The sequence below is a fragment of the Urocampus carinirostris genome, chromosome 13 (assembly GCF_059441175.1).
Source record: "Urocampus carinirostris isolate Australia breed hairy pipefish chromosome 13, RoL_Ucar_1.0, whole genome shotgun sequence".
Taxonomy (NCBI): domain Eukaryota; kingdom Metazoa; phylum Chordata; class Actinopteri; order Syngnathiformes; family Syngnathidae; genus Urocampus; species Urocampus carinirostris.
This window is the reverse complement of record NC_142361.1, coordinates 26,914,223-26,927,192: the sequence shown is the minus strand read 5'-3', so window position 1 is coordinate 26,927,192 and position 12,970 is coordinate 26,914,223. Positions and strand designations below refer to the sequence as shown.

General features: G+C 41.1%; 1 protein-coding gene across 1 annotated transcript; it reads right to left on the bottom strand.

Annotated features, from left to right (window-relative positions):
* Positions 1 to 7,047: 7,047 nt before the first annotated feature.
* On the bottom strand, positions 7,048 to 12,705 carry LOC148354195 (dual specificity protein phosphatase 13A-like). The gene is made up of 3 exons (XM_088351859.1): positions 12,557 to 12,705; positions 8,815 to 9,032; positions 7,048 to 7,334 (listed from the first exon to the last, which is right to left on the bottom strand). The coding sequence occupies exons 1-3, from the start codon at positions 12,679 to 12,681 to the stop codon at positions 7,123 to 7,125; spliced, it is 555 nt and encodes a 184-aa protein (XP_088207985.1). The 5' UTR covers positions 12,682 to 12,705; the 3' UTR covers positions 7,048 to 7,122.
* Between the last annotated feature and the right edge of the window lie 265 nt (positions 12,706 to 12,970).

The window sequence follows — 12,970 nt, the reverse complement described above, 5'->3', positions numbered from 1 at the left end:
GCAAATGTTAAAGTTCATCAGTTCGTCGGATAATGTCACATTGTTCTCCCCTTGAGGCAGCTTGTCACACTGGATTAGGCCAGTCTTCTAGAATCTGGTTATTGTCTGATTTTAGTGTGACATTAACACATTTCAGGGAAAGCGATGACACTTGGACACTGTTGTCATAGTAATTGGGTATCAACTCCGGTGGACAGCGACTGATGAAACGTCCGCCCCCACAGAAAGATAAAAAAGGATTCACAATGCTTTTGAACTCAATTTCCACAAGGACATTGTTAATGATAGACACTCAGCTCCGGTCTGAATTCGTGTGTCAACTGGAACAGGAGGAGAACCCAAATGCGTGACGTTTCTTACACAAGCTTTTATTTGACGGGAAATGGGGCAGTCATGCACGCTAACCCAAACGCCAGTGATTCGGGCGGAAGACGTAAGGCAGCAGTCTGGCTGTCACGGTTGCCATGGCGCCCAATTGGTCCCAGCTGTGTAGCGCCAGGTTCTGTCACGGTTGCCACGGCGCCCAATTGGGTCCGCCCATGGACACCGGCTGAAACGCGTTGATAGATTGCCTCCTGGGAGTACTTAAACGCTGTCCTTTGAGCCGTTAGTTGTCAGAGCGTCCGCGAAACTCCTGTTAAACTCTGTGTGAAATGCCTAGTTCTGTAAATTTGCCTGTGCCTGATCTGTTTGATTTTGACCACTCTTTTGTTCGGATTTCAATCCACTTCCGCGACCATTGATCCCGGGATCGAGTGTGCGGGCATTCCTCTTCTCCCTAATAAACTGTGAGTATGTTACGCTATTGGGTTCTTATTCCTGTTTCCTGCCCTGGTTCGTGACACTGGCGTGGAATGACAGGAAGCCAGAGGCCGATGAGATTGATACCAATTGCACGAGCAGATATTGGACAGATGGGGTCGATACCAGACAGGACGGGACAGACAGGATTGATATCAAAACTAGATATCGAAATTAAACAGGACAAACTAGACGGAAACAAAACTGGAGATCGATATTAAACAGGACAAAATAGACGGGGGACAATATCGGACAGGAATCACAAGCAGGAAACCAGAGTCAAAACCCACGTCTTGCGGGTGCAGAGATTCGTTGACGGACTGACAAAGGGTGAGTGAGAGCACTGAGCTTAATTAGAAAGGAAGCCAATCTGTCAGCGAGCTGCTGGCGCCACACAGGCCGGGCCACTCGGGCGCCATGGCAACCGTGACATAGTGATGGCTCTTGGAAGTGAAATTTCCCATTTTATTTGTGAGGACTGTGGTGGAGGAGATGTAATTGTAATGTACGCCGCACGCCCGGTTCTCTGGCTCCGAAATTGCTGTCCGCAGCTTGGGAGCCTGCCATGCAGAATACACGAGGGGGGACCCGTGAAGGGCCCCGCGCCACTTCTCTTTTAACAAAATCTAAGTTAAACAAGGCTGTATAAACAGACATAGAAGAAAAATGACGGGTGTATTATTAAAAATAGTCATCGAGAGACAAGCTCCGCCCGACCTGAACTTGATGATTGACATTTTAGGCCCGACCCAGCCCAGGGATTCCGATTGAGTCAGGCTCGGGCTTAAGATCTTACCTCTTGGCTGAAAGTGGCGAACAAAACCTTTACCTGCTTACAAAAGGTTTGCTCGCTTTGGAGTTGCCCGACCTTTCGCTAAATTACTCAATATTATATATCCTTGATCAGCTCGGTCTCTTCAACTTTAATGGCTGTTGGCGCAATCGCTTTGGTGGATCATCACGCCTAGCCAATGATAGTTTGTGAAATTTGATGTGAAATTATGAAAGTACACACCTGGAAGCAGTGCAACTAGGGGAAAAATAATAAAAAAAAGAAGCTGACAGACAATTTGGAATTATTTGATAAGTATCCAGGGACAAAATAAACTTAACATCACATAATGATGGGGCGGGGTGGCAGTAGCTCAGGAAGTAGAGCGCTCGTCTTGAGATCAAGGGGATCCCAGTTCGAATCCCGGCTCGTCCGTGTTACATGTTGAAGTGTCCTTGGGTAAGACACTGAACCCCTAATACCCCCAATAAGCAGGTTAGCGCCTTACATGGCTGCAAGGCCGCTATTGGGAAATGTGGAGCACATTGTAAAGCGCTTTGGGAAGTCATTGACTTGAAAAGCGCTAGATAAATGCAGATCATTTCATTTCATTTCATTTCATAATTCAGATATTTTTTTGGCGAGCAGAGAAGACCTTGCAGGCCCTGGCAGCCCACCACTGGTTATTGAGAATCTTGTGTTGTGAACTAACTGTATGAAAAAATATCTAAACTTTTTGGGATTCGTCAGGTTTCTGCATAAAGTAGCACACATTTGAATTAAAATGTTTGGTGAAAATTGGTTTCAGTTGCTCTTTGAGTCTCCCTAGGTAGAGGGTTCAGTTACTTTTTCCTCCCCCTTCTCTCATTGTGTTTATGCTCTAGCTCTTTTGGTAATTTTTTTTTTTACCATTTTCCTATCTTTCACATTTTCTCTGTCGTATACATGCCTGGGCAATAGTCAAGTCAAGTCATGTCATGTTTTTATGAATAGCCCTAATACACAAGGAGTCTAAAAGGGCTGCACTGACCACAGATTATTGCAAACCACAGACTATTGTTACACCATCCCTGTTCTAGAACCTACACGGGGGCAAGGAAAACCTCAAAACCTCAACATGAGGAAAACGAAGAAACCTTGAGAAGGGACACAAGAGATAATCCTTCTTCCAGGATGACCAGGCTGCAACGGATGTTGCAATAACAAATAATACACATATATCGTCAACATGAAATATAGGTCATTCATAAACTTGAGAATATAAGTGTGTTTTTAAGTCTAGATTTTAACAGTTCCACTGAGGTTGCAGATCGAATCTCAGGGGGCAGAGCATTCCATAGCACAATGGCCTGAATGGAGAATGCTCTCGAACCTGCAGATCTCTTCTTGGCTCCTGGCTCTGATTCATCAAAGAGCGTTGCATTAAAGTTGCAGCAGGAATTGGAATATTCCTTTGAACTTCACTTTGGACTCATGCACATCAGTGAATTGGAAAACACCAGAATTGGGTTTTCTTTGCTTATTTCATGAATTTTCTTGTCTTTCTGTGCTTATTTGATGAACATTTTTGCATTCATTTGAATTGTTGTTTAAATTCAAAGTGTATGATTGCGTGACTTTAAATTTTGACACTGAATAAATTTAGGTGGATTCTAGAACCAAATCAGTGTGCATGAATGTACATTTTGTGACTAATAATAGGTTATCGACATTAATTGGTCTAAAATAGAAATAAGTGTTAATAAACCAAGATTAACCAAACGTATGACTTCTAATCAAACACCTTAAACCAAATGAGACTGTTCTTTTCCTGTACTTTATGTTAAACATTGTTTATTGTCTTGTACATCGTTCCTCAAATTTCCGGCTTTGGTTCAAATGAATATTGACTCTGGTGTTTACTCCATTCATTTCACCACTTATCAAACTTAGAACTAATCTAGTAGCTTTTCTTGCCTGTGCCTAACAGCACAAGTGCGACGTTATCTTTATCTATTTCTCTGTCGCAGGCAGAGAAACCTTAGATCAGATCGCATTTGGTCATAAAATGCAGAAATATGAACAATTCCAAAAGGTTCACACACTTTTTCATACTGCTGTATTGTTAGGATGATATTTTACTGTTTTATCACTAAGGCACAACTAGGCTTCTGCATAGTCTTATTTCCATGCATGTGAGTGTTCTGGGTGAGACGATCTCTGAGGAATCCAGCAGATGAACACCCCCCCACTGTGACAGAGCTCCGGGAGCTACAGCTAAAAGCCAGACGACCCACTGGGCATGTCAATCATGTGAGGCACAACCTTTACTTTAGCAATCACTGTGTGCCAGTGCAGTGTCTGGATATAAAGACATCTGAGAATTGGCTCAGTGTAGGGCTTTGATTTTTTTCTAAGAAGATACTCTTTAAATCTAGTTACGGTAATCCGTCGCTGTATCGTGGTTCAATTTTTGCGGTTTCAATATTTTGCGGATTTTTAGCATGCATTATGTTCTACATTCTGATTGGACAAACATTCACACCACCCCTTTCCTGCTTGTGTCTGCCTGTGTGTCAATAATGTTGCACACGTACATAAAAAGCTTTACCAACCTACGTGAATATAATTTCTCATTGTTGAATTTCTCTAAAAGCCTTTATGTCAACAAAATGTTCTGGACCCACAAAAGCACCAAGAGTTCGTCTTCTCCACATGCTTAAGGAAAATAAAAACATTTTACGTATTATTATTTTTCCAAAAACGTCTACATGATTTTGACAAAATATGACCTGAAGTAAAATTGATAGTTATGAAATGTTCAGAATTAACTTTTAATTTTTAACACGGCCTGCCAGTACTTGTCAGAACCAGCACAAATGGTAGACCCAATCGCGTAACGTTTACTTACAAGTTTATTGAAATATATGGGAAAGGCAGTGCCAGCAATCCGGTGCTCGCTGGATGCGGGAAGCACGCCGCTCACGGGATCAGAGCGTGTTCTGAATGCAGAAGTGGATCTTCCGGAGTGGGAGATGGTAGCGTAGTTCGGGATCGGGATAGAAAACGAGTCGTAAGCCGGGACGGGGGAGCAAAACTTGGTCGGGGTCAAAAAATAGGTCGTGGCGGGAGACAAATGGGGAAATCAGGAACAGACGGGTGAAAACGGGTACAAAAAGTGGGACCGACGGTAGTCAGAGTCGAAGTGATTGCTTTGTAGAAGCAAAGGTTCGCTGACGGACTGACCCAGGCAAGTGAAAGGACGGAATTTAAGTAGGACGGGGAATCAATCAGGAAACACTTCTATAGAGGACAATATTTATATTATATTGATCCACTGAAAGCCATCCATCCATCCATTATCTGCACCGCTTATCGTCAGCAGGGTCGCGGGGGCGCTGGAGCCCATCCCAGCCACCCTCGGGCAGTGGGCAGGGCACACCCCGAACTGGTTGCCAGCCAATCGCAGAGCACACAGAGACAGATAACCCGCTCGCCCATTCACACCTAGGGACAATTTGGACCGGCCAATTAACCTGACATGCATGTTTTTTGGAATGTGGGAGGAAACCGGAGAGCCCGGAGAAAACCCACGCAAGCACGGGGAGAACATGCAAACTCGACACAGGAGGTTTTATGTCACGACCTCGGAACTGAATTATTTCAATTAATATTATTTGAAATAATAATTGTTTTTGACTTTATTATTATAATCCAGGATATTACATTGTATAATAATGTTTATATACATTAAAAAATATATATATGATAATATTATAATATATGATCAATCTTACAATCAACTATTTTAAACAGAACCTCAACCCCCAAAATTAATAATTACGATCAAATTTTGGCTGTCTTTGCTAAAGATAAGCTCTTAAGCCCGAGCCCGACCCAATATTCGGGTCAGTTCGGGCCTAAGATGTCATGTCCAGCATGGTCGCCGTGGCGACTGCCTGGCCCCGCCCCCTTGGCACCGGCTGTAGCAGATTTTCTAATTTGCGTGTGTGCTTCTTAAGCGCGGGTTTTGGGGTTTGCCGGTTGCAGGTTCATTGCATTACTTTGCAGTATTCTGTTCTGTTTGACTTGAGGAAACCTGTACTTGCCCGTTCTGAGTAAAAGCCTGTTTTGTGAGTATTCCTAGTCTGAGTTCCTGTTTGCCTGTAAGCCTGTTTTGGTTTTTGTCCCTGAGTGTTGGACGACTTTTATTTCCTTAATAAAAGTAACTGATCGTTAACGCGAATGAGTTCACCCTTCCTGCCTCCCGCCTCCGATCTGGTCCGGTCTCTTGACATGTTCAGGTCTAGGCCTGTCCTGGCTTCGCTCTCATTTTTTTTATCTGTTTCTTCTTCTTTGTGGAGGAACCGCGCAATGGATTCCACTTTGGCGCACGCGCCACGTGGATCCTCCACAAAGGAAAAAGAAACTAAGAAAACTGACGAGTGGATAATTCAAAAATCAAAAAGTTGAGAGGTAATCCCTCCTCCACTCCAGTCCTCACAAATAAAATATGAAAACTCAGGTATGCTCGGCACTCGATCCGTCAAATCAAGTTAATCGGTCATTCTATGGCTGGTTTCGGGCTTTAATACCTGCGGGCCCCGTTAGGATTGTGCTGGGTTTTTTAGGACCAATCTTAGCCCGTACCTCTGTTAATTTTCAGCTAAATATCACATCTGTTTGATATAAGTGGAAAAACTTGTCAAAATGGTCTCTCCCTTATATAGTTAAAAACTGTTTGATTTTAGTGCTTCATTTATGCTCCACAAATAAAGTATTAATAAAATGTGTATAGCACTTGAATGTAATTAGGAAATTATTTTTCCATGTCTTGGGAGATGATTTATAAATGAACCGTACAAATGTCATTGTTATTTTTTCTCTTTATAATTCCCCTGCTTGAAGCCTTTGCTTGAAAAATGCTGGTCTACTAGTGATCCCAAGAGCCAAGAAAAAATCCTTAAGTTCAAGAGCGTTCTCTATTCGAGCCCCAGTGCCGTGGAATGCTCTGCCCTCTGAGATTTGATCTGCAACCTCAGTGAAACTGTTTAAATCTAGGCTTAAAACACACTGATATTCTATGACATATATTTCACGTTGATTATGTCTGTGAATTTATTTTTGATGCCCTTGCAACATCCATTGCAGCCCGGTCATACTGGAATGGGGATTTCCTTGTGTGCGGCCCCTTGTCAATGTTTCTTTATTTCCTCATGCTGAGGGTTTTGAGTTTTTCCTTGCCCTCATGTAGGTTTGAGATCAGGCGATAGTGTCATAATAGTGTGTAGTCTGCACAGACCTTTGAGATTTGTGATTAAGGGCTATACAAATAAACATGACTTGACTATTTTTTATACGGTTAAAATGCACTTGTAAGGATTGTGTGTGTAATTAATACAAACACAAAAACCACAGTGTTCATTATACATTAATTTAGTAAAAAAAAAAACTTTATAAAACGTTAAATAATAATGATGTAGAAAAGTTTATACTTAATGATAGACAAATATGGAAAACAGGAAGTATTGTCCATACATGTTTGTTTGCAGAAAAAAAGAGGAATTCCTTCACAGAATGGGACAGAACCTCCTTTTCAATGTCAACTGTTCGCTCAACTGCTGAAGGAGCATCAGGAAGTTCCGATTGGGATAAATTGCCCGTTTTTGGACCACGTGTCTCAGAGCGTCGTGGAGTGAAAATCTCTGACGCAGCATCAGATAGGCCAGAGTCAGAGTGGCTGAGCGGCTCACACCCATAATGCAATGCACCAGAACCTTTCCTGAAAAGTCAAAGTCAGAAAATCAAGATAAATACAGACAACCAGTGTTCCTGGAATGAAATTACTTGTCTCGGTAACAAGTGTTGGAACACATTATTGATAAAAATTTGTACCTCAAACGCTGTTACAATATGGTCAGGGTTGGGTAGGGTTACTTTAACTGGATTACTTTCATTTACTTTTGGATTACTCCAATACCAAATATGCTAATAAAAGACAAAAGAAACTAAATATGAATAAAATTACTAAATTTTGTGCAGGCTTGGGGAGTAACGGAATACATGGAACGGCAAAAATGATGTCGGCAAGCTGTTTGGATTTATTTTCATTTTGTTTCTGTCGCATTTTTTGTTAGTTTTGCCGGAGATCAAAGAGATCAAAGCCAGGAGAGAAAGCTTACCACGTGTTGTGAGTCATCATTTTATTCATATTTAGTTTCTTTTGTCTTTTATTAGCATATTTGGTATTGGAGTAATCCAAAAGTAAATGAAAGTAATCAAGTTAAAGTAACCCTACCCAACCCTGGATATGGTACTCCACTGCTTACTAAGAAAAGTTCACAAATTTCAACCTCAAGTAATTGGTACTTTTTATTTGTAAAATTATTTTTAAATACACTTGGGCCAAACTCAGCAATGAAGGAGCAAACCTTCAAGTGGTTTGAAGCCCAAAGACAAAATGGAGATGGAGTTTCTGTCATGAATTGCCCATTGCCCTTCCTGATTGGTTCCCCTCCTATTTAAACTCAACACTCTCATTCACTCTTTGTCAGTCCGTCAGCAAACCTCTGCACATGCATGGCAAGCACTTTTTAACTCTGGCTCCCACCGGTCCCATCCTATCCTGTATCCTACTCGTCTGCCCCTGGTTTCCCGATCGTCTCCGGCTACCTGACTTGATTCCTTCCTCCGACCACGCTAAGATCTCCCATCCCGGCTGCCCGACTTGTTTCTGTCCACTGACCACGCTCTGATCTCCCGTCCCGGCTGCCCGACTTTTTTCTGCCCAACTACCACGCTCGATCTCCCGTATCCTGCTTCTCCTGACCAGCGATCACCGAATCGCGGGCGTTTGTTTTCCCGCGCCTGAGTTCTCCGCTCCCGCAATAAAGCTTGGTGTGAAATGTAACGCATTTTGATCTACCGTCTGTTCTGGCCCTGACAGTGTCTTTGCTAAGTGTTTGTTTTGCAAGCTGTCAAGATTGCACAAGCCAAGAAATACGAAGTATTTTCCGCTTTCACATGTTGACGTACACGTTTTCTTGTATTTCTTTTGATATATGGCAATTTTGAAGCAGTTTTAGGCCGTCAGCTTAAATGCGAGTGTATACTTAAGTTTGTAACTAGCTATTTACTCTCAGAGTAACACGCTACTTTTGGGTGTCAGTAATCTGGGGGAAACAGAATTACTTTTAAAATGAACTATCTAGTAACAGTAACTAACTACTTTTTCTGTAACACACCCAACAAGATAACGGTACCTTTATTGTTCTTCAAGCCTTTATGGATGAAGTCGGCTGCAGGTTTAAAATAATCGCTGAGGTCAAAGTGGTCTGAGTCTTCAGCAGAGATGCCGAAGTAAACGCAGGTGTTGCCGTAGAAACGTTGGTCCCCGATGCTTCCTTGCTTCCCGTGAGCTGCGTTAAGGATGTGAGTGATGCCCAGCTTGGATAAGGTCTTTTTATTTTGGGCTACGGCTCTAGAAAAAAAATATATTTTTTTTTAATTACAGGAGATTATTAACTCTCTAATTCAGGGGTCACCAAAGTGGTAGCCCCCTAAGAACATTTCCTTTTAACCTGCTTTTAGGGGGAAAGACTGAAGAGTCTCTCAGCCAGTACCAGCAGGCTCAAGGACAGTTTCTTGCATCAGGCTGTCAGGACTCTAAATGACTCTCAGATCCTCTGCCTTCTGTCAAATCAATTCACAACTGCTCTATTTAGACTCCGGCTTGTACTTACATACATACCGGTGGTACACTTTCTATTCTAAACTTTGTATACATTTCTTTTTTTATATGCATATTTTTTTTAGCTGGTTGTTATTTGTATTTGTTTCTTATTAATTGTATGTTTGCACGCAGGGTGATAGGAAGTAATTTAATCTGTGCTGTATATTATGCATATAGCATATTTGACAATAAAGTTGACAATGACAATGAGTAGCCTGGAGACTATTTCTGAAATTACCTTACCAGGGATGAATCATTGTAACTTTTTAGGAAATTTGCATTCTAATTGGCGTGATGTTTTAGTGGTTTACTGAGCCTATTATAACCCCACTTTTAATAATTTGCAGTCAAGGCTACCTTAAACGCTTGGGTTGTCGGGGTCCTACTTCATGTGTCTTTTATTCATCTTTTTAGTTTATTTTTTATTTATCTTTGTCAATAATTTCAATATAATATTGAATAATGAGACCTAAAAAAAAGAGAAGGGAAAGAAATATATTGACAACACTTTGAAGCACTTCTAACTAGTTGTAAATGAGAATCAACACTAAAATACAGATATATATTGAAGTGCAGTTGCACACACTCTCAAAAATAAAAATACAATAGATACAGAAATAAATACATAAAGAGGGCAATGATGTTATGTTCGATTACAACGTAGTTACAACATAATATGATCGTAAAAAATAGTAATAACATTATGAATTCTTGCTTTAAAAAAACAAACTGGTATCCCTTCGTGCTAACCAGTAACATAAAGGAGCTCTCTGCTGCCAGAAGGTTGGTGCCCCCTTCTATAAGTAAATATGCAATTATTATTTAAAATCTAATGGTCGATAATAGCGTTAAAGGTCACCTTCTGGTAGCCCTTTTGCTAAAAGCTACAAAATAAGAATTTGAGACTCAGGCTGAAAGGTGAGTCAGTGAATGTACTTGTTTCATTGCTATCTGTCCGTGACAACGCAATACTTAAGTATCAGTAATTGTACCCGTATTATTGTGAAAAAAACTGGTATTGAAAATCCCTAGATCAACAAAAATACTGTAGCATGGATTTTTCTTGCCCTTTCAGTGAACCAAAAGCTCTCAGATATAACACGCCTCTGTTTGTTCATTTCTAATCAAAGTCAGTGTAGCTGACGGAATATTTCATCAAATAATGGATCGTGTCAATGTATTTTATTATGCAAGGTTTGAATATTAACGATACTCCAAGGAATATGAGAAAACTGTGCCTCGATAATGTCTAAAAATAAGTTATGTTGGGATTTGATGCTGTATCTTTGGAAATATCAGTCATTTTTTGCAGAAGGAAGGAAAATGTATGTAATAATGGCATCCGTATGTGCAATTGGTATCGACAACGACTCAAAAATTAGGTAACCGAATAAGTCTAACAAATATAAACTCAAAGGACTTTTTATCAGATAGATGTTTTATGTGCTAACCACTGTTCTAAACACAGCATGGTTATTGATATTCCGTAAATTGAATAAGTATTAAGAAGCCAAATCTGTGGGTTTCTAATCCTTTCCCGGGGGTGGCCATTTTGAAAATGTTGTCGAGTAATGATGACATCACAGTTGCTAAGGCTGCAGCTAATAACCCATCATGCTGCTACTTGTTAAGAAAGTGCGAGAAAAATATGTTCCTTTTCCTTGGTGGATCATGAAACTGTAACATCTTTACTTTGTGCCCTATGCTCAAATATTCTGTTGTAAAATCTGTAATTTTACAGCTAAGATTGACAATAGATTAGAACTACTTTGGAAGGATATATTGCTTGGAACTTATGACTCTGAAAAATATCAATAAATAAAAACTTTTATTTTCAATCTTATTATCATTAAAACAAAATTTTATATTCACAAGTGCAAATCCACGAGTAGGAAAATCACTTTGATTGCCTTTAAATGTTAACTTAAACAGTAAATCATTTTCTCATGTTTTTGGTTCGTGCGTTAACATGATAACGCAGCCCTTGCTGTGAATATGTATGTGAATGTAAATATGAACTTAAAAAAAATTATGGTTCTGTTTCAGAAAGCAAGTGAACCTTGTGTCATGATTACCCATTGCCCTCACCTGTGCCCGCTCGTATGGCGGCAGCTGTTGCTCGTTGCCTGATTGGTTCCCCTGCTATTTAAACTCAACGCTTCCATTCAGTCCTTGTCAGTCCGTCAGCGAACCTCCGCACATGCAAGGCAAGCACTATTTGACTCTGGCTCCCGTCTGTCCAGTCCTTACCTATGTCCTGCTCGTCTGTCCCTGGATTCCCGATCGTCTCCGGCTTCCTGAATTTCCTCCCTTCGACCACGCTCCAAAATCACGCCCGGTTAATCGACCAGTGTTTGCCCATTCGACTCGTTTATGCCCATCGAACAAGCTACGATCACCCGTCCCCGCTACTCAACTCATTACCGCCTTCCGACCATGCTACGATCCTGTGAGCTTCCTGCACCTCCTACCCAGCGATCGCCGTATTGTTGGCGCTTGCTTTCCCTTACCTGATTTCTCAGCTTCCGCAATAAAGTTTGTTGTAAAACGTTACACGTTTGGGTCTACCATCTGTTCTGGTTCTGACATCTGGATTGCTTGTCAGCTTATCTCTAGGCAACATCGATGTCATCATTACTAGAGAGCATTTTTAAAATGGTTGCCCCATGGATGGATAAAAAGATGGATTTTGCATCTCAACTCATACTAAAATAACAATAAAAATTATTTTTAAAATATCCTGCTCAGACTAGTAAGGGATCATACACCGTAATATTGTTAAAGAATCTCCTCAATTAGGCCTTTCAAATATTATAAAGAAGATTTGAGCTGATCTACTACGGTTTCTGTGACTGTCCTTGCTTGGCGTTTTACTAGCTAAAAGTACTCTTGCACACATTATCGAGTTTGAACCAATAAAGTCAGTTGGGTTTTACATTGGCACAGTGGTGAGGCTGAGTTGTCTCCTTAGGTTGGTGGGCAGGTAGAACGGTATAAGACTAGGAACGATCTTAGATAAGAGAGACTTCTTCTGTAACATGCTGACAATGGTTCCACAGCTGTGTATTCAATTTTTCTGGCATTCAGTAAATGGTAAACAGAGAATATGCAGTCTCCTGGTCCTTATTTCTAGTAAAGTGAGCATTTAGGACTAAAGAACTGGGCCAGAGCCTATGCTAATGAAAACAGCAGCACCTACATAGCTGAATCATACAAATGTTTCAAATAGCCGCTCGACCAGAACAAAACAGCACAACTGCATCCTCACTCACATGTTTCCTATGTACAAGTTTGGCCAGACTTCATCCACTGCAGTGAGCTCCAATGTGCAGGAATCCAGAATGACTTCCAGTTGTTTAATGAGTGCCAGGTTCTGTTGCTCCTTGTGCCCTGACATTATCTCCCTGCAGGCACGAGGACGGCAACACGGTGTTACTTAATGTATGTGTGTGAGAGAGAGAAAGTGGAGTGTCTTGTCACTGCCAAAAGCTGTTCGGTGCTTGCTGAAGGACACCAGCAGCTGCTTGCATGATGGACGTCCAAAATTAGCTCACTGCTGTCTCACTGACTCTCTGTTGCTATTTGATGTAGCGTGACGCTCAAAGGATAACTTGGGCACGCTGAGGTCAACTCAATTGTGCAAGTTCCTGTCTACTATTAAATAAAGTAATATATCCCGATACAGA